The 21,876-nt window shown below is 40.9% G+C and overlaps 1 protein-coding gene across 1 annotated transcript in view; it reads right to left on the reverse strand.

Annotated features, from left to right (window-relative positions):
• Window positions 1-21,077, reverse strand: part of LOC109470274 (ATP-binding cassette sub-family C member 9-like) — a 39,894-nt gene extending 18,817 nt beyond the window's left edge. Inside the window, exons 1-14 of the mRNA XM_019769159.1 lie at window positions 20,977-21,077; window positions 20,828-20,931; window positions 19,961-20,088; window positions 15,246-15,302; window positions 14,092-14,184; window positions 12,827-12,979; window positions 12,021-12,176; window positions 9,876-9,993; window positions 8,735-8,955; window positions 7,478-7,556; window positions 6,109-6,214; window positions 5,278-5,376; window positions 1,393-1,574; window positions 1,040-1,096 (exon numbers count right to left, since the gene is read on the reverse strand). Coding sequence (XP_019624718.1) covers window positions 1,040-1,096; window positions 1,393-1,574; window positions 5,278-5,376; window positions 6,109-6,214; window positions 7,478-7,556; window positions 8,735-8,955; window positions 9,876-9,993; window positions 12,021-12,176; window positions 12,827-12,979; window positions 14,092-14,184; window positions 15,246-15,302; window positions 19,961-20,088; window positions 20,828-20,931; window positions 20,977-21,077 — 1,654 coding nt within the window. The remainder of the gene's footprint in view (window positions 1-1,039; window positions 1,097-1,392; window positions 1,575-5,277; window positions 5,377-6,108; window positions 6,215-7,477; window positions 7,557-8,734; window positions 8,956-9,875; window positions 9,994-12,020; window positions 12,177-12,826; window positions 12,980-14,091; window positions 14,185-15,245; window positions 15,303-19,960; window positions 20,089-20,827; window positions 20,932-20,976) is intronic.
• Window positions 21,078-21,876: the final 799 nt, after the last annotated feature.

The raw sequence follows: 21,876 nt of genomic DNA on the forward strand, positions 1-21,876 counted from the left end.
AATATGTAAATTTTATTATTAAAAATGCATAATTTATGCTAATTTGATGACGTCATTGGCCAAAATCCGAGATGGCGAACCATATCATTAGATCAGGTATATACGGGTTATTATGGGTTCACGTGGTGTGGTGAAACCATATTGCTTTTTCTGATGTTTCTTCTCCTTCTCCTCCTCCTCCTCCTCCTCCTGCCATATCTTTAAATGGATTCAGCTTCTTCATTTTAGGGCCTAAGGTCCTGAAATTTGGTATGGAGGTACAGTGGGCAAATACCCCTAGGCGTTTTTTAAATTTTTGTGATACAGGCTTTTAGAATGGTTTTATTTGAATTTTTTGGCTGTGTTATAGCAAATGTATTACTGTGTTAGTCTGCCTTGTTTACCACGTTTGGGCATGAGTCATGACAATGGAATGCAGGGCATCAACCAATAGGCATGCAGCTTTCCTCTATACTTCTTGCTGATTGGCTGTTGGGATTTAACTTGATTAACACCTGCACAGAAGCATTTCCATACTGACAGTATGTCTTTATTCAAGTGTTTTGGTAGGTATTTCAAGCTTTTCTGCTCCAGCATTGGAATGCGGGGCATGAACGTTTTTATTTTATTTGAAAATCAACAGTTTGCATTATGCAATTAAAAATCCTAACCAATAAAGTAGGGAATAGCTATACAACTGTTGTTTTAGTTGTATGTTACTTCATATTATAGTTATATCAATGTAATCATTGTTTTCCCTTGTGTTTCTCATTCTTTCCCTGCCATGTGGTAAAATGTTGTGAACCCATCGCTGTATTTGCTCCAAAGCAAATATTGGCCTTTCTAGTCTTGTATCTGTATTGTACTGTATACATTTTGTTTTAAAGTGCGAATAAAAGAACTGAAAAAAAAACAGAACTGAAAAACATTAATGAACATGACAGACGGTCATCGAAACTCTTGCAAACAAGTGGTTGTGAAAAAAATTGATATTCCCTAATATTTTCTTATATCTTGGACAGAACGTAAAATGACGAGTAGAAAGGACGCCAGAACTTACCGTTAGGCTCATTTTCTTTGTCTTCAATCTGGGTATCTTCAACAGACTTTTCATAATCTTTATGGTGGAAAATGAAATGAAAAAGTCAACAAGAAACTGGAAATATTTCGAAATCTTTCAGACGTTTCGAGTAGCGTCCACAACTTTTAATTGGTGATTTTATCTGTTATTGGAAAGAAATTTATCTAAAATCAAAAATTGATATCTAAATGAGATGAAGACAAAATTTAGCCAATCCCTTAAAAAAACAAAAAAGGCGAGGGCAAAGTTAGTGTAAATGAGTTAGTTAGCTGCTGTTATAAAAAGTACAGGAGCTAAAAGTTTTCTATTAAAATGATGTTTAATAAGCATACCTTTCTTTGTTTCGTCTTCACAGCAATCCGAGCCCCTGACCCAAATATCCTCTACAGACGAGACTAGACTGGTGACTGACATGTGCCGGGACAGCCTGTTCACGTTGTGTATCAGGTGGTGAGCTACAACAGCTGAACCGTTCTCAGCTTCTTTCCTGTCGCCGACGTTCTGGTCTTCTTTTCTAAGAAATTAAATGTTCAATTAAATGTGAGCTGCAACTTTTGTGTTAATAGAAACTCTCCTGGTATTTGCAAATGTTGCTTTAGATACCAGTTTTAAAAATAAAACCTACTGGATTCTACCTGGCCCTCTACTTGGTGCTGAAAATCAAAATCACACAAAATCAAATCAAAGCGTTGAGAACACAGTCCCTATATAATGCATACCTGGACTATCAGTCCAGAATTTGGCCTAGATTTCGTCCCAACCACTGATTGTATTGTTCTTGCTGAACTATTACTTTGAAATGTTAGAATATTATCAAGAAAAGAAATAGCATTGCCAACGAATCAGAAAACGATACTAAAACTTTTCTCAAGAAAATCTGTAACTTTTTGTTGGGACGAAAGATGTTTTCTTCAACAAGGTGTTTTTCTTTTTCTATAGCTAATGTTTAGTGCAATAACCACCGGGTGTTTCTTTGTCTGACTTAAGAATAGGATGCAAAGATCTACAGACTGAAGCACACAAAACCAGTGACTAGTCTATACGTAACTGGAATATTGGTCCAGAATTCGGCTCCAACCCTTCGTCTATCTGTCGCACACACTCGCTAATGGCGTCCATCCAGCTCCCGTGCAGGTCCGGAGAAGACTCGCGGATTTCCTCCATCGTTCCTGTCGCTATGATCTGTCCCTTCTCTATGGCAACAATCTGGTTATCGAAAGAGGATTTTTTAAGACGTGATTTTATCAATAAAAATAAATGAATAGGGACACAGATACATACAGGCTTGACACATTTGACGCTAAGCTTCGTAAATCATCCCATTCGTTCGTTTCCCGGTTGCTTTCTTCTGAGAGATCCATTATACATACTCTTGCCCACTCCGACTGTTTTTATCTTAGCCCATTTTAGCGGCATTACGTTAATCTTGTCTTTTTAAGTTTGTCATTTACAAAGTAGTATTTTAGCTACTCAGTCCTTTTTCTGTACTTTATATTCCTGTATGTATGTGATATGGGCCAAGTTTAAAGTTTAAATACATAGCCTCTCATCTACAGAGTCAGACTGCGGCAATTGCGCTTTGTTGGACACTCCCTCAGGATGCCCGAAGCTTCCAAGAGGGACCAATAAGATGTTACGATACGCCCTCTATGTCTCTCCCTACAGCGAAAGGCGTCCAGAACGCCACAAGATGAACTACCTGACCTACATCCAAAACCTGCTGGTAACTTGAGCCCAGACAACATTGCTGTGCTGTCTGCAGACCGGCTACTGTCTTTTTCTGATTAGACTTTCGATAGACTGCTCCTCAGCCGACTGACGAATATCAATAATACCCTAGAACTTTGTTAACGTCAACCAGGCATGACCTGATAGAAAACTAGATCTTAAGTAGAACAACGTTTCAGTGCTAATTCTCATATACCATTCCTTTTTCTACGAAGTGGGGGTTACCTATGTCTGGTATTACCATGCGAGTAACTGTGTTCAAGGTTTATTTCCACACATTGCTAACTTATCAAAGTTAGACTCTTGGTCAGAGAGTTCAAGTTGCACATTCTTCTTTGTTTTGTGACTGTATATGATTACAACGGCCATCGGCTTACCAAGTGCGCATGCTCCAGGTACTGCAGCTTGTGCGTTACCAAGACGACCGTACGACGATCCTTCACCAGCTGTCCCATGATGCCTTGGTCAAACAGGTGACTTCCGACATGCGCATCCAGGGCTGACAGTGGGTCGTCCTGTAATTCGATTGGTCAAAAAACGCACAAAACTGCTGTAGACTATAGATAACATGTAGCAAAACTAAATGATGAACCGTCACAAATTAAGTTGAATGATTTACATTGATACCCAAGATTAAATTTCTGTAAAGTTTAGAAGCGACAACCGCCCTTTTTTAGCTACTGAAGAGGACAGTCACGTGACCCAGGCGTCAAAAGGTCAGCACGGGTCACCATAGCACGTTGGTAGAACGTACTGCGCCTGCGCAGAATCCTAATTTATCACAGTTTTTGTTGGTTGTTTGGTTGTTTTCCGACGCAACATTTGGAAACTACAGACGGGATGTTAACCTTATATGCGCGAATACGAACTTATATGAGATGTTCTGCCGAACGAAATGTTATGCAAAATACATTACGGGTTCTGCGCAAGTGCAGTGCGTTCTGCAAACGTGCTGATCACCATCACATTCAGAATATCAGGTTTGTATAGGTTATTGGATCATAATCAGGCTATAAGACATTTACAGAATTAATTTTTAGGTGTTACAAAAGCAGAATCCTGTTCTCTAAATGGCATTTCTACCAAATGCTGCTTACCAGTAGAACTATGTCTGTCTGTGCGTACATCGCTCTAGCCACGCTCACTCTCTGCTTTTGTCCTCCACTCAGGTTGATCCCCTGCTCAAAATACGGACTGTCATCACAGCTCGAAACGGTGCGAGTATAAAACTGGATTTCTTGGGTCATTTTTTAACGTAGCGATCTACTGCCATAATCATACTGTGAGACGCTGGCAGAAAATTGTTGCTTTATCTGTATCGTAAGGGACTCCTTACCTAGCTTTTTTTTGGGGGGGGGATATTTGCAATTATAATATAATGATATAATTTTCAAATATGTCAGGCATATTTCCTCATCCATACTACTTCGTATTACCAAACTGATGTTTTATGCATTTAATGTCTCTGTTACAAAAAAAAAATGTTTGTCGTAGCAACTACAATTCCAAATAATTTAAATAACTAAACTCTGTTTTTCTATGCCGGCAGGGTATTTTAAAAATGCCTTATTGACGATATGCAGTCACTGTATAATAACATAAATGAAATAAAATATCGCATCAATTATCGAATAATAAGGCAATGTTACCTTCTCTCCTATCTCTGTCATGTCTCCAGCTGGGAGAATGTCGATGTCAGGTTGAAGGCAGCAGGCCGATATCACCTGTTGGTACCTGCCAATCAAGAAACAAAAGGCAGAGCTGAATTGAGTCTGTCTTCCTCTTCTTTTTTGCTTCCTTTCTTGCCCATGAAGTTTACTAACAGAGATGAACTCTAAATAAGGATCATCTCATGCTCAGACTCTTTATCTTTATCTCTCTCCCTGTCTTTTCTCTGTCCAATTGTTCTCTCCCTGTGTCCATCTGTCTGTTCGTGTGTCTCTCTCTATCTCCCTATGTCTCTTACGCATCACACACCTGTAAAATGTATCATAATGCAGATTAGGAAACGCAAAAGAGCGACTCTAACACCTGCTAAGTGCAAAAAAGTGAGAAGACACACACATAAACACAAATACACACACACTAAGACACAAACACACACACAAACACACACCACACCACACGACCACCGTCTCAACTCATTATAATGCCATGAAAACATCTGTGTTGGTAGTTACATGACTTTGATTCTTCTCACCTTTAGCTTTTGACCAATCACTCTTCCGTTTTGCTGGTCACTTTAAGAATACTGGACACAGAACAAGACTAATTACTGAGAAGGGTGAAAGAAGCTATTTACATCAGGGTCCATCACTCAACACTCATCACGTGACGGGTGCGGACACCTTTGACCCTGTCTTAACCTCACACTTCAGAGAAGCCACACTTGGTCATTATATTGAAGAAGATCGGTGTGACTGGTGAAAGCTCGAGGTGAGAACAATCATTTGTGTTGGAACAGAAGTTTTAACTTTAAACATACTAACCTTGCATTGTCAAATGGCAGACCAAACGTAACGTTATCTCTAAGGGATGCGTTTAACAGCCAGGCTCTCTGAGTAGCATAGGAAATGGTATTTTGTTTCCTGCATAGAGAACAGAAAACCATCATTTCATTACCACCCAAATGATAAATCCATGGATAACATATCTATAAATTCTCTGTTACAAACCCGGCGTTTCGGTGACCATCTGTCACCTTCTTCAGGGCAATGCTGACTTGTTAACTTGTTCTACAGTCGGTAACTTCACATTGCAGCTATGTGTTGCCACTGACATAGATAGATACTTAACGTTGTCTCTCTGTTTGTCATTAGTTTCAGCCGTAGGGGCAGTGGGTTGTTAATCCACTGTGTCAAGGGTACGGTATTGGAAGGTGGAGCCCAACCCTCCCCTTCCATGTACTGCCTTTTACCTCACCAGGTGCACCAATCGAGGTTGGGTACTGTCGCGTTCTGATGTCTATCAGTACTTCGAATAGATGTCGGATTCAAGTACGATAGGACACTTATCTGAGGGCTGACTCCATCTTTATTGTTTACTTGGTCTGACGTGCTATGCGGAGTGATCTGAATAGAACTGCACTGTGCTATCGCAAAGTAGTGCGGTGTGGGCAAGGCCCCTATGGTGAAATAATTATGTTTGATGAGATCATGTAACAGGTACCCATTTCTACACCTGGATGGAGTGATGAAAGTTGTGCAAAGTGCCATTTTCCCCAGGACACAATATCGGTAACGTGACAGGATTCGAATTGGGGAACTCTTGGTTCTGGGTCAAACACCCTGCCTTTACGCCACACTGCAGCTTGTACTTACTTGTTCCAGAGAACTCTTCCCTTCAATGTCCTCATCTCTCCTAACATGGCTGACAGCAGGGAGGATTTCCCAGAACCCACCTGTCCCACCACTATGGTCAGCTTTCCTGAAAGGGTTTAGCGATTAATGAAAACAACTCCATTTTGTCTCAGATACTAACCTCCTGTGCAGGCATCCGGACGGGAGTTTTGATACTGCGTTTTGCAGAGTTTTTAACATGTTATTTTACCGACCATCCTACAACCAGCCGCCCAGAGAAGTTTTTACCAGCCACGAAACACCTTCTCTGGGCGGCTGGTTGTAGGATGGCCAGCAAAAAAAATAAGGCGTTAAAAACTCTACAAAAACTCTACAAAACGCAGTATCAAAACGCCCACCCTCCTCGAGGCCTGCACATGATGCTCTCAGATACTACGGAACAATTCTTACACATTTTTTTACATTCTACGATGTTGTCGATGAGGATACTGGCTTTAAAACTTTCGCCGACCGCCAAACAACCAACAAGGTTGGCAGATGTTCGGGAGCAGTCTGACCAGATCTAGGCCACGACAACATTTCTATACGAATCTAATCTATATTTTTTTTAATATTCCAACATGTAATCACAAGACGTGGTGACGGCACACTCAAGTTATATCAATGCCGCCATCGACACATGGGATAATACAATACTCATTTTCACCTGAGCGAAGTGAGGAAAGTCGTGTAAAGTGCCTTTCCCAAGTGCACAAGATCGGTGGCGTCAGGACTCGAACTCGGGACCTCCTGGTTCCGGGTCGAGCTCTCTGTCGCTACGCCACACGACCCCACAATCAAATTTGATTTACATTTGAGCTAAATTTAACCCTCAAGCATGCTCTAAATAATGTTAACTTACTCCCGATCACCAGCCTGTCTTCAACCACAGCCCAACCTCCCGTCCACAACCGAATGTTTCAAACATTTTTCAAAACATTCGGCTGGCGCAGTCGTACAGTAGCCGAACTCGTGACAGAAGCTAATCATGCCCGTAGGTAGGATTTTGAAATTTTGAAAAATGAACCTTCTGAAATGGCATTTCTTGCGTTTTTGAGAGAAAAAAATCAAAGATAACTTTTTATTTAATGACAAAGTAGGCAGTTTTTAAACGATCCCAGGCCCGCTGATGATACGAATCTTGGACCTTTAGATGAAAAATGGACCAAAAAGTGGACCTCTGAGCCCTGTGGGGGGTTCTTCCGAACCCCCCCCCCTCGCTACGGCGTGGGCCAGCTTAACCACTGCATGGTCTTACTAGTATGGTCTTAATGATTGTCAAAGTACTGCGATTCTCAATGAAGTTATCTTGTATCGTGTACTATTTACAAGACTTTCTGTGAGTACTTACCTTTTGGGATCTTCAGGTTGATTTCACTGATGTTTGCTGTCTGCGAGTCCGACTCCCACGTAAAACTCCCATCTCGTACCTTTAGGGAGTTTTTGCAACATAATCGTTTTAAAGATACCGAATGAGTTGGCTTTCAGGACAGGCTTGACGACTAATTCTATTCAGGACTAGCTGTGTCATTATTTTGAAATTAGTGTAATCCAGGTTGTATTTCTCTAAACGTGTTTCTGACAGACATTATTTCTAGGAAGTGAAAAAAATTATCGTAGGGCAATGCGGAAACGTTTTCCCAAACATGGTCATTTAGAAAAAAAAAAGTAAGTTTTGGAATGCAACAGAACGAAACGTTTTGAATATATTTTGTACAACTTCATGACCTCTGACCTCTCGGACATCTATTACATTATTGTTTTTTGTTGTTTACTGTATAATGTAATATAATTAATTGATGTATTAATTGATGCTTAATGTGTAATTTACTATGTTGATATGATAAGTTTTCCTGTAGTATAATGTCCTTGATAGCAGTTAAACGTGTATGTAAATAATAGTTGTATTTTATGTAAAGGACTCCAAGAAGAATAGTGATGTATATTATTATCACTAATGGGAACTTCCTAAATAAATAAACAAACAATCAAACAAATAGTTCTAATCCTTTGCTAATCACAAAGTTGCTAAACGTCATATGCCCATTTACACTTAAATTCTGCAGTCATCAGTGGCGTACCTCAACAGAGATGTCCTTGGCCAGGTAGTGGTCTGTCTGAGCTCTTGATGTGCTGAACTTCAAATCCATGTTGAAAACTTCTGTACTCTGTGGTAGATGCCATGTTGAAAAATGCAAAATAGTTAGAATGTAGAACTAACTTAAATGTGTATGCTTTTGGCTTAATCAATAATGTACATTCTATTGCCATCAGTGCCGCACGTACTTACACACACACACAAAACAATACGTCACTAGAAAAGTAATATTTGCAAAGCAAATGCATAATGTTTACCTTTGGACATGGTCTGTTCTGTTAATTCTTACTCAGACACATTCACATTCACATGTGTATGGTGACAGGAGTCTAAATACCTCCTAGTTTTGCGAAATTGCAACCCAACACCAGTTACCGTGGTAACGGACGTCAACACATAAGGCCATTGGTCAGGTCATAGGTCACTGTTTGGAGAAGAAGAAGAAACTGAGCAAAACAATATGTTTTCTTCGGTAAACATAAATATTTCATGGCAATGCTTATGTCTTACCTCATTGTGATCTGCAGTAACTGCTCCATCCCCATTCATGTTTTTGTGATCTTCAGTACTAAACTGAAGATCATCCCCCACCCCTTCCACCTCAAGTGACTGCAGGAACGTGCCCAGCCGCTTGGTGGCCACTGACATGGCGGCGAAGAGGCCCAGAAGCGTGGGGATCTCCGAAAACGGGCCGTGCAGTGTGTAGAAGAGAGTCAGGGCACTAAATGCTTCTGCAGCAGTCAGAGGCTTCTCGTTGAAATACTCGTATGACCCAAAAGCCTGTAAGTACATAAAAGATAGACTGTCAACTTTATTCTTCCCTCATCCAGGACGGGAGGCGGTACCGACTTCCGACGAACTTTGACCCTGTGCTGACGTCACACGTGCGTAAAATCACGTGTTTATAGAATTTAGGTCAGATAGTTTACGAAGATTCAGTCGAAAATTCAAGGTCATACTCATTTCTTTCGAGTTGTAAAACAGTGTAACTTTTTACCAACTCGGAGGGACGTCCATTCTCATGACCCAATGTTTATTGAATTCAACCTCGTATAAAATATTGTAGAGAGACAACCTATTATACCATCTATTTTGAGATAAGAAAATCTACGGACAAAAATACAATACAAAACTACATTTACCTGAACAAGACCGGAAATATGCTAAGAAAAACAGAGTTCTATCCAAAAGTCTGTTCATGAAAAATGAACTTACTATTAGTGTCACTACCAAAGGGCTGGCTGTGTTGCAGAATACTGGGAAGCGAAAAACAGAAAAGTTATGGCACCTCATTATAAGATAAATCCAGTTAGTAAATATAAAATCATACACTTTATTGCGGGGATTGCCAAATCTAACCTTGCAAAAGTTCCTACAGCTAAATTTCGAATAAAACTCTCAAAAGCTCTCAAAACCTATATTTCCGTTCAAAGGTAGCTGGTGGAACAGGTAGTTCAATGTTGACGTTATATAAACCATGTATATACCATATATACCACATATACCGGTTTTCTTACTTTTTGCAAAACATTTTAGGAGTATAAGTTGGGAGTAAGGTTGGCTGTGGTCGGCTGGTGTTAGCTCGTGGCGGTTATATCGGCTATACAGATACAGATAAAATAGACTGATACAGATATAGAATGGATCTTACTTGCTAAGATCTTCCACCATGCGCGGCTGTGCAGTTGTTTCACTTCGTCCTTCCTGGCCTCCATCACCTTCTCCACAAACAGGTGTTCCCAGGCGTACAGCTTCAGCAGTTTGATGCCCTAGAGGAAAAAAAAGAAGGTGAATTTCAAATGGTCTCAGACGAGGGCATTAGCCAGGGATTTTTTTTTACTTTTTCCAAAACCTTTTTAGGATTATAAGTCGGGAGTAAAGTCGGCTGTGGTCGGCTGATGTTAGGCTGTGGCAGCTGAATGTTTCAAAATGTTTATCAACTTCCGGCGTAGATGCGAGGTTTGGTAAATCTTGCCTTGTGGGCTGACCGGTGTTCGGGAGTAGGTTAGCAGTGTTTGGGGGTGAAATTTGACTTAAATTTAACGCAAATTCGATGTGCACAGAAAAGTTGGCCTAAATCATATTAGACTGCTCATGAACTTCAGCCGATTTGGGTTGGCTGGTGTTCTTAGGCGATGTCGGTAGAAGGTTTCGAATCTGCGAGGGACTTGAAGCGAAAATTCACCTGGATGGACTCGTTGATCCATTTCAACCTGACGTCTGTTGTTGCCTGCAAACAAAACGATATGGTTGTGAGTGTTGGACTCCTAACACATCATACTGTATACTCAGTATGACCAAAAATACGAAGCAATGATGCAAGTATACTAAAAAGTGTTTGTATATGTCAAGGTTAAATTTTATTCTTAATAATATTTTTTTCAGTTTCGGGCCAAAAATATTACATGGTCATTATGAAATAGAGACTAATCTTTAACTTTGATTACTGAATGGGACTTACCCCAAATTTTCGGTGGACTTCATCAACCTTGTTCACGGAATGGACCCGTCTACTCTGGGAACGTGAAGTCAGAGACACGTGACCGTAGTAGCGGGTCATACGTGCCAGAAAACTTGTGTCGCCCCCCGTCTCTGTTCAGGGTAGGTCTGTGAGCTATTATGTAGACCGCCTCCTTCACTCCTCTTGCAAAGAAGTCCGATTCAGGATTTTAACCTCTTCCAGAGATACCGAGCGTCCCGAGATTCAATGTGAATATGTTGTGAGACCTATGAGTGATCCACATTGAACCTGCGAAGCCGATTGCACTATATTCAACGTTTATAAGTTTGTCCACTTACCATTTTCTGAGTGTTGACTACGTGCATTCTCTTCATGATGACCAGGTCTACAGGCAGCAGGATCACCATGAAGCCGACAGCTAGAACAGCGTTCCACCCGAGCTGGTAGTACAGCAGTGTGGTACCAGCTATCAGCTGGCGCCCGGAGAATCATTCATGTCAGTTTGCCTGCTTATATGTTTGTTTCTTTGTATGTAAGAATGTACATAATATCCTAAACAATAGATAAAACAGGTGCAGGAAGAATGAAAAAGCGTATATTGTTTATACTAGCCTCCCTCTAAACTAGATGAAAGGTAAAATTTACTTTTGTTATGAATTTTGACCAGTCTATTTCATTTACATCAACCTTTATATTTAACGTCACAAAGAGCTTTTAGATTCTATATTATACATTTAGTATTTAGAATTTAGAGTTTAGACTGAGTTTAGATTTAGAAAAGTCCTGTCACTTTTTTGTACACGTTATAGTTTTGTATTTTTATGCCTGTACATGAATATACCATAGGTTAGTTAGTATATTTTACTATATCTACCATATTTTAATTAATTGATTTTGTAATGTAATATCTTTTTGACTGATGAAATGTTGCTTATTAACAGTACGGTGTTTTTACAATTGGCAAAATTGTATAATCAACGCAATTCAGTCTAATTCTAAGGAATACGCGTCAGAAGAACTACAGATGTCGAGGTGGAAAGGACAGAATGGTTATTATTACCTTGGGGCAGGAGATGTCATTTATGTGTTCGCATCTATAGCTCACGGTTCGTTTGACGTATTTCCTTGATTTCTTTTTTTTTCAGGTTCTTATCTATCTGTAATAATTTTTCAAGCGTTGGAATAAAATAATCGGACACCCCCGTACAGCACGTGTTTTGATCGTCTAATGCTTCGCTGTGTATGCGGTAGCTTGTTTGGGTTATTCTATTTTTCAGGATGGGGGTATGTAGCCCTGATAAAAATGTACAGTAATTGACGCTATGTAAACCCCACCTGGACGAGCGTTGCCCAGGAGAAGTGGAAGAGGAAGAAGAAGGCGGCGAGCATGTTACAGCCCATACTGATGTGGTTGGTCACCTGACCCATACTGATGTTGTCATTCTCCAGCAACCAGGAGGGCAGCAGAAGACATTTCTTGTAGATCATTGCCTGCAAAAAAACAAGAAACCATGAATAGTTTCATCTGGTCGGTATAAGTCACTGAATAAGAGAAAAAAACGCAACGTTTGATGACCGTCTGTCACCTTACTCAGCGCACTGATTGGTTCAAGAACATTGCACAGCACAGGTGCATTGTCAGCACTGTTTATAATTGAAAGTTTATTGCAAATGCATGCCCGAGGGCTAATTGCAAGAACATGATAACAACAGTAAACAGTAGAATGATAATAAGTGATGCTAATGCTACTTTATATATACATTTGTAATTATTGTTGGGTTTGATATAGATGCGTTCCTAAACGCAAATTATGAACATATAGACACAGTTACAAGGAACGGTTTAATTCATTGCATTGCACAGCAAAGTATAAACACGTGTACACAGTTACAAGGAAAGGTATCTACAATGCGGTCCCAAATGTGCAGGAGTGTTATATATACATGTACATAAAATGTAGGTTGTATAAAACACTTAGCTGCGTAAATAGAGTGCTTTTATTCGAGAAAAGATGCCTCGCTTTCTGACAACAACGAAGATTCAATCTTCCAAATCTGTTACAAGTACAACAATCAACTTAGCAAAGGGGCTAGACCATGAACTGCCATACTCTTTTAAAACGAAACAGAAAATGTCCTACCTGCATGCCCCTCCTGAGCACGGTCCCGACCTTGAAGCTGAGGCACATGGAGGTGGCCTGTGTGCCGGTTCTCAGGACAGACAGGATCATTAGCAGTACCAGCAGCACGAACCCGTTCTGCAGAAACTCTCCCGGACTCACCAAGTACCTCTCCTGGGATTACACATCGGAGGCAGATTGCAAAGCCGTGTTGTATGTGGGTGTTACATGATCTCATCAGGCATAACTATTTCACCATAGGAGCCTTGCCCACACCGCACTACTTTGCGGTAGCACAGTGCAGTTTTATTCAGATCACTCCGCGTACCACGCTAGAATAGTAAACAATAAAGATGGAGTCAGCCCTCATCAGATACGTGTCCTATCTTACTTGAATCTGACTCTATAGGCATCCTAACGCGTAGAAACCATACCTTTACAAGAAATTTAACCGGTCAGTAAAGCCTAATTGTCACACCTCCCCCTGAACACAAGCCGTTCTGACCAGACTTAAGCCACAACCACCTTTCGTTACAAATGGAATCAAATTTAAGAGTTAAATTCTACTTCAATTGGGCAGCCAACTACGACCCTACATTACCTCTGGAAGCAGAGGTTGGTGGGAAGATTCGGACCTTTCTATTCGTTACCTACTCGGCCCAACTCCCTTGTATACTCGGCCTGACACCCTATTCAACTCGGCCAAATACCAGAGACAGCTCGTAATGTTTGCACAAACACACAGTCTGCTATGCGCTTTGCAGTCTACTATAGACACATACAACATACTATATATTAGAAAGAATCCAGAAAAGGGCCTGTAGAATCATGGTGGGTAGGAGCTATGAGGCCTCTGAGTACTCTGAGGCCCTGCTAACTCTTGACCTCCAACTGAACGCAGACTGACCCTGTGCCGGGCCTTTGCCCTCTCAGCTACGAAGTCTACTACTCTAATCAAGTTTCAAGTTTCTAGGCACACCCCCTGGCTACCTTCAGTTAGTAACCACTCACATAACATACAGCTATGGCAAAGGAAAGGATTTCACACAAAAAATATTGTCATTTGAATTTAGAAAGCCATAAATTAATCTAGATTATGCTAATTATGACCTAATTTAGTCAATGAGACAAATGAAAAAAAATTATAAAAACTCATATTTCATGGAGGTATGAGATCTCCGAATTCTTGTTTTATAAGCTTAGTTCACGTCAGGAACTAAGATCAAAGGTTGTTTGGGACTTAAAGGACCTGATGTAAGTTGTCAGACAAAGACACCTACCCCTACCTGTAGTAAGCTTGCTTCTGTCTGTCTCTCCGTCTCCATGGTAACCCAGGTGATGATATGTTTGAGGAGGACAGGTGAGAGGAGTAAGAACGCCTGCGTCACCAGCATGAGGAACCCTGACACGGCGTAGTCCCAGCTCAGCAGGAACGCACGGATGTAGACTCTCCACAGAGATAACGGCTCACCCAACCTGTCTGCTCTCTCCTACAAACAAAAGAAATTAAAAAAGCCATGCACTCAAGTAATATCCCTGTGTTCTAGCGCCCCTGTGTTCTGATACCCCTATATTCTGAAACCTCTATGTTCTGACACTCTGTGTTCTGACACTCCTGTATGTATGCTGATACCTCTTTGTCCTGACACCCATATCTGATACCTCTATGTTCCGACACCCCTATGTTCTGACACCCTTATGTTCTGACGCCCCTACTTTCTGATACCCCTATGTTCTGTTGTGACGACACTATGTTCTGACACCTTCTGACACCCTATATGTTCTGCCACTCTGTGTTCTGACATTCCTGTATGCTGATACCTCTATTGTCCTGACACCCATATCTGATACCTCTATGTTCTGACACCTCTATGTTCTTACACCCCTATGTCCTGACACCCCTATGTCCTGACACCCCTATGTTCTGACACTGTGTTCTGACACCCCTATGTTCTGACACTCTATGTTCTTATACCTCTATGTTCTGACACCCCTGTGTTCTGACACCCCTATGTTCTAACACCTCTATGTTCTGACACTGTGTTCTGACACCCCTATGTTCTGACACTCTATGTTCTTATACCTCTATGTTCTGACAGCCCTATGTTCTATCACCCCTATGTTCTATCACCCCTATGTTCTGACACCCCTATGTTCTGACACCACTATGGTCTGACACCCTATGTTCTATCACCCTATGTTCTGACACCCTATGTTCTGACACCCTATGTTCTGACACCACTATGTTCTGACACCCTATGTTCTGACACCCTATGTTCTGACACCCTATGTTCTGACACCCTATGTTCTCACACCCTATGTTCTCACACCCTATGTTCTGACACCCTATGTTTTAACACCTCTATGTTCTGGGCCCAAGGAGGCCAGTGATGTGCTTATACATGTATAGTAATGGATACGTATTAAATTGTTAACGTACCTTTTCATTTCTGTACACGTTGGTCAGGCGATCCAAGGCTACCTCAACAGTGGTTTCCTGCAGCCAGATATATAAAGCATATTTGGCATTGACAATTTTTCTAGTCTGTAAAATTGCCGTAGGGACTTTAGGTTGTTTTCCACTGTGTCTAGGGCATGTATTAAAAGGCGGAACCCAACACTCTCCTTCCCTCAAGGCTAACCTCCACAACCTAAGTCAAGTGCCCAATTTGAACCAAGGTGGAGTGAAGAAATTCGTGTTAAGAGGCTTCCTCAATAACTAAATATCTAGATAACAATGCAAGAAATCGAAGTCAGGCATGTTTGTTCACATTCTGGTAGCTTTTGGAGGTATCATAACCAAGTGCGCCTCATACGGGCTGTTATAGCACCGACCACCAGTGTTAGAAATGTAAGAAAATTGCACAAATATGTTGAAAGTGGAAGTAAGTAATAATCTCATGAAGATTTCTTTCAATTTTGCATAATGCCCTTTAAAGGCATCCAATACAAGTTCAGGGCTGTAAAACTGTTTTTTTTTTACGTCAATTGTCTCGGCATTCTTTTAATGAAGTAAGTTGAAACAACGTTATTCAATAAAATACTGATATCCATGAGGCACAGTTGCAATGTCACTGATAGCAAATGGTTGCTTGTTTTGTATCGTAGGTTGGTACTATCTAGCTATTACTAGAGTATATATACTCCCAAAATAAAAAGAAGCCTTCAGCTTGTTTTGGGGCTATTACAAAATGCTTCAAGTATGAAATGATGACGAAAATGTGCTAAAAATGGCAGTACATGTCAATATCAGACAGTTTCTCTCTTCCGGAATATTTTCGTTTTGCCGCCCTAAAATTTTATTCGATGCCTTTAATGTTTAAGAAACACATGTTCTGATTACCTTCGGCAGCCTGCCTAGTTGTTCTGGCTGCAGAGGCTGCCTGTACCCCAGCAGGAGCAGCCAGTTCATCCAGGAGAAGGAGAACCAGGCGGGAAGGGACGCGTAGGGCAGGGCGAACCGCATGGCTTCATCCTGAAGGTCCTCCGGTACTGGGACTTCCACTGGAGTATGGGACAGGTACCGCTGAAGAGCGGGGATGTGGTGTTGTTATCAAAATGTATTAGATTTTTCCGAAAATAGTAACTGTTTTATCAGGTTGGTAAAGTATAGGATATGACACAACCAATCTTGTCTTTAATACCGGGCTTTGTGTTCTCGCCTCTAAAGCCTCACCTATTTTGGCTACACATAGCGTTAGAAAATCTGAGGAAGGTGTCTGACAGACACCGAAACCTAAAGCAAGGTAAGACAAGATTAGATAAAAAGAAAACTTCTATATCCTGTTTTAACTCTGAGAATTCTGCATTTTGTTCCATAAAGTGAAGACATATAGGACAAGGGGAGAATCTCTGTGGCTCTATTTTGCAGAACTGCAGAACTTTTTGCAGAACTGCAGAACATTTCTAGCATTAAAAGCAAACTCTGTACTGTGCAACACAACACAACAAAACACAACATCATATTAAATGAATACAGAGTGTGTCTACTTGTAGCACAAGTCACACATTAATTAAAAGTCCAAGTCTTTCCAATATCAGAAAGATTTAAATGTGTATAATAGTGGTAGGCATGCATCGGGCAGGGAACACCGCGTGGTTTCACTATGACGATCTCATAATACTTTTGTTTCGGAAAAGCATTATAGGCTTTTCCAAAATATTAGGACTGTGTGTGTGCACCTGGATGCCTTATGCAGCCTGAATGCCTTATGCACTCGTTTCTACAGCGAAACTGTCAGGTCTGCATTTCAGCACCAAGGACAGAGGATATCACAGGCTGATCTCGTACCCAGGGTGCTGTAAACCGGGCGCTCATATTTGTCGCGGTCTTTATGGTATTTAAACACCACTGACGCCTGATTGGTCAACGTCTTCTAACTATGTGATAATCTCCAATACTTACTCTTTTACACAGCACATATCCCTCCACCGCTACTAGCAGGACGTACAGCAGTACCGAAGCCCAAGCCAGCTGGAACCGGAGGCTGTCCGGGCTCACACCCCTGCTGTAAAAGTGGGACAGTCTGAGGAGCTTGAACCCCCCTGATACGATATGGTACAATCCGAGAATCAGCAACAGACGCGGTCGATTCAACTTCTCCACCTGAAGTTTTAAACATATTGTTCAAGACATATCTTTATTTGATAAACATGAAAATGATAATACCATAAGATGGAATGAACAAAAGTCAAGTATGATAAGTAAACAAGATATTAGCTGCATAATTCTGTTGTTATTATTAAGGTTATAAATAAAATTTTCGCTATCATTATTGCCACATCTGTAAATATAAATCCACAATTTTCTTTAATTATCATACTTAGATACTTGAATTTTTTGTCTACTTTGTGACTGCTTCTTGTTTCTCTCCGAATTGTTCACTCACTGTTAGTTTTTTTTTTCTATAAAAAATGAATAGAATATTTGCTGAGCTTGCGATCGTATACATGAGCTGCATATTTTCTGAATATCAATTGTACAGGTCCTTTTCTTTAAATTTGTATAGTAGGCAAACTATGTAATTATGTTTCCAGATGTTTCAAAAAAAAAGAAGAAAGGGCAACTAACAGTAGATGATAGGTAGTATATAGTATTGTAACCTTGTAATAGACTCCTAGAAATTATCATTAGATAATATAGCGTTCCAGTATGCAATATTCTCGACCACATTTGGTCACATTTGTTCATTTAGCCCCTCTGGGCAGGAACATGGAATAAAGATTCATATCATTGTATCGGACAAGATGACGAATACTGTAATACTAGTATAGTGGAGATTCAAATAAATAAAACAAACAAGCAAACAAACAAACACGGAGCTTACCATGTTGTAGAACACACTTCCCAGTAGAGTAGCCAGGATTGCCGTGATCCAGGGTACATACAGGTGGGGGTGGTGACCGGCCGTGAAACTGTCCGACATCACGCCTTCTCCAACCTGTAGAGAACAACAGTGTCATCACTTTGCTGGCTTTGCTGTCCCAAATGACTACAAGAACGTACGCTGCACCTAAATCTTACAGATTGTTGGGCGCTTAACAGACGCTGAAAGAACACCGTCATAAGCTAAGGTCCCAATTGGGAAAAGGGGCCCTGGCGGGTAGTTCCCGGGCTGTTTTTTACCACTTTCGGGCGGGACCCCGACGTGGCCCCGCAGGGCACCCTGCGGCTACCGGGCTATTTTTTGGCCCGTCGGGGCCCCGATAAGAATTTAATTCTGAGTTAAATTCTACCCGGGCCCAGCTGACAAAAAGACGCCGTGACCTCATCGTGAGAACACCGAGAGGTACCCCTCCGGTTGCCGGCATTCCACCGGGACACATTTCTTACGTCACAGACCAGATGAACAGAATAAAGGTGTGTACTTCGTAAACCCGGGTAAAATGTGTGACCTCACAGATCAAATGATCACAACAAATACGTGAATTCTGCATTACGTATAGGTCAATGCAAGACATCGTCAGAGAATCTGCTGGGTACCTGTCGGGTGCCTGCCGGATACCGACCAAAGAGGGTGACAAAATTTCTAACAAAATGCTACTGAAGGAAACTTTTAATTGTGACCACGACAGCCGATGCCCGCTCGACTCCTGAACCCGGCCGGGGCCAGCCGGGGCTACATCCCCGACGGGCACCGGCGTAATTGGGACCTTAGCTTTAGTGGAGATCACACCCCTGCTGCAAAGGTGGGACAGTCTGAGGAGCAGCACAAATATAAAATAGCACCACAAGTTCCACTGACCGCTACCTTATTGTGACACAGGAATTGATTTACGACGATGATTTATTTATGTATTTATTTCTTATGACTAATCTTCAACATATTTTAAAACTTAAGTGATATAAGGTTTGTACGACGTAAGGTTGTTATACTGTGTACGATTGTAAGATTGTAAATACCTAAATTTGTATGTAAACAAACATCAGAATTCAGCCATGCATGTCAAGGCTGCGAGATATGTTGTTGATATGTTGATACAAATAAACCAATAAATATAAATATTTACCTCAAGCCACTGTCACACATCACACATGAACCTTCCCCTGGCCCCAAATCAACTGACTTTGGCTTAAGTTAGGGAGCAGTTCGACAAGTCTTAGGCCATGCCTATCTTTTGACACGACTTGTTTTAAACTTGAGTTAAGTTTGACTCAAATTTGACAGCCACCCACGCCTCAACCTACTCCCGAACACCAGCAAACCACCAGCCAATCATGACCAACGTCCGGACCACATCCGATAATTTGAAACATTTTGAAATATTCTGCTGACCAGTAGCCGACCTGGCAAAACACAAGCCAACCACAGCCGACCTTACTCCTGCCCCCTCGTTAACCATGGTTGGGGGGAGTTTGGCTAGCTACTAGTGTTCTTGAGGCCATATTCGGCTCTGTGTGTCCCATATATATATATATATATATATAATATGGATTGCACATCCAGTAGTATCCATATAACGCCCTGTATGTGTACATTTTGGGGGTATTTCTCGTGCAACGCATCACACCGCAGCAAAACGCAACGGATGCGGAAGTAACCTCGCCACCGCAGGGCAAAAAAAGGCATTGTTCTGTGCCCTGATTTAGACCTGAAATTATTGAAATACATGGTTAAAAATTCCAGCAGGACAAGGGTTAATAATCAAGATTACCTCGCATAACGTGACGAACAACAGCGCGAAAATGGTCAGCCAGCGGACAGAGTGCCCTGGGAACAAGACCCAGGACTGGTTGTACAGAGGGGTGTAGTCATGGCGACGGTAGTGTCCTACAGCAGCAACTGTTGAGGAAGGCAAACATCACTAGATCACATATATTATCTGGCAATTTTTGTGTTTTATTTTTCTTATCTTCCATTATGTAACGTCATGATACAACTAGAAAGGTAACATTTGCAAAGCAAATGCATAATTTTAAATTTGGCATATAGTCTGCTCTGTTAATTCTCACTCAAACACATTCACATACATGTACTACTAGTAGTACTAGAATATGGTGACAGGAGCAGAGCAGACCATGAAATTGCAACATTATGTAACCCAAACCAGTCACCATGGTGACAGGCGTCAACAAATCATGTCATTGGTCAGGTCAGAGGTCAATCTTTGGAGAAGAAGAAGAGGAAGAAATTGAGCAAAAACAATATAGTTTCCTTCGGTAAACATAATTAAAGATACCTTTTCTAGTCATTCCTTTACAAAGTAAGCAATATAAGTTGAATCAACCCTGCTCCATTGCAAATAAGTGTCATTCAGAGGTGACATATACGGTGCCTTACGAGTGTGGTTTTTATACACACTTTTAAAAAAGCTGAAAACACAACTATCAAACATGTCTGTTTACATTCTGGTAGTTTGTGGTGGTACTTGTATTTCGTGTGGCTGTTTTAGCACCGAATATCTGAAATGTGAAATAATTGCGCAACACTATGTGGAAGTAAAATATATGACTATTATTTTTTTTAATATTTCAGTTTTTGGCATAAAAAGATTGTGTTCCTTCACGAGGGATTCACTTACCCAGCAGAACGGCAAGTGGAAGAACAACCACGTGCGGAAGTAGGTTCAAACCATCAACTAGACATTCCAGATCGTGAAGACCGCTGTCGTGCTGTCGTGCTGCGCTGTTCCATTGCTGTACAAACGTGCTGTTCCATTGCTGTACAAACGTGCTGTTCCATTGCTGTACGAACGTGCTATTCCATTGCTGTACAAACGTGCTGTTGTTTGACTGAGTCTCGTACGGCGGTCCGCAAAATAACGTCTCCATGGTCCTGTAATGCACTGAAGATTCAAAATCCCCGTCGATATGTCAACTCGATAATGATCTGATACCATTCATCTAATCGAAGTCAAGATATCATTACTATATGCGGAATGTTATTCTTAGATATGTAACTTTGTTTATTGAAAACCAAAACCCATGGCAGTCTCGCGGCTAAATTGTGAGGTATTTGTACACAAGTCGCACGCACGTTACAATTGCTAATATCTTATTACATTTAGAAAAATACGTTAAATTGAAATTACTACTTACAACATTTTAAGATTAAATACTAAAATTCGCAGTATAATGTACATTTAAAAACATTTTTCTTCATTCATAATCTTTAAAATAGATATATTTTGTAGCTGCGACATTTAAACGAGTTAAAAACAATTCTGAAAGAATGGCATTAAAAAAAACACATTCATTCGGATACTATACTTGAAAGGGGTACGAAATAACATATTATTACAAAATCTCATTGTACAGTCTGACAGCGGTGTACAAAAATGATTTTCTGAGCCTCTCTGTTCTGGCTAAGGGAAGGTTGATGTTGTAACCGCAAGCCCCTGCCATATATAGCCGAATATGGGCTTCCGAACAGGTCGGCTACTGTTCATCAGAGCCTGCTGAATGTTTCAAAATGTTTAACCTTATAGGTGCTATCCCTTAAAGTCGTTTGCCGGATATGTGTTATCAGGAAACCTAGTTGGATAGTAACGATTGTTAAACAAAAGGAGGAACAAAATCTGATTGAAACACTGTTCAATACCTGATGCAATCTTTAACCCGCAGGTAGTAT

This window comes from Branchiostoma belcheri, unplaced genomic scaffold, assembly GCF_001625305.1.
Source record: "Branchiostoma belcheri isolate BF01 breed outbred unplaced genomic scaffold, Haploidv18h27 scaffold22, whole genome shotgun sequence".
NCBI classification, from domain to species: domain Eukaryota; kingdom Metazoa; phylum Chordata; class Leptocardii; order Amphioxiformes; family Branchiostomatidae; genus Branchiostoma; species Branchiostoma belcheri.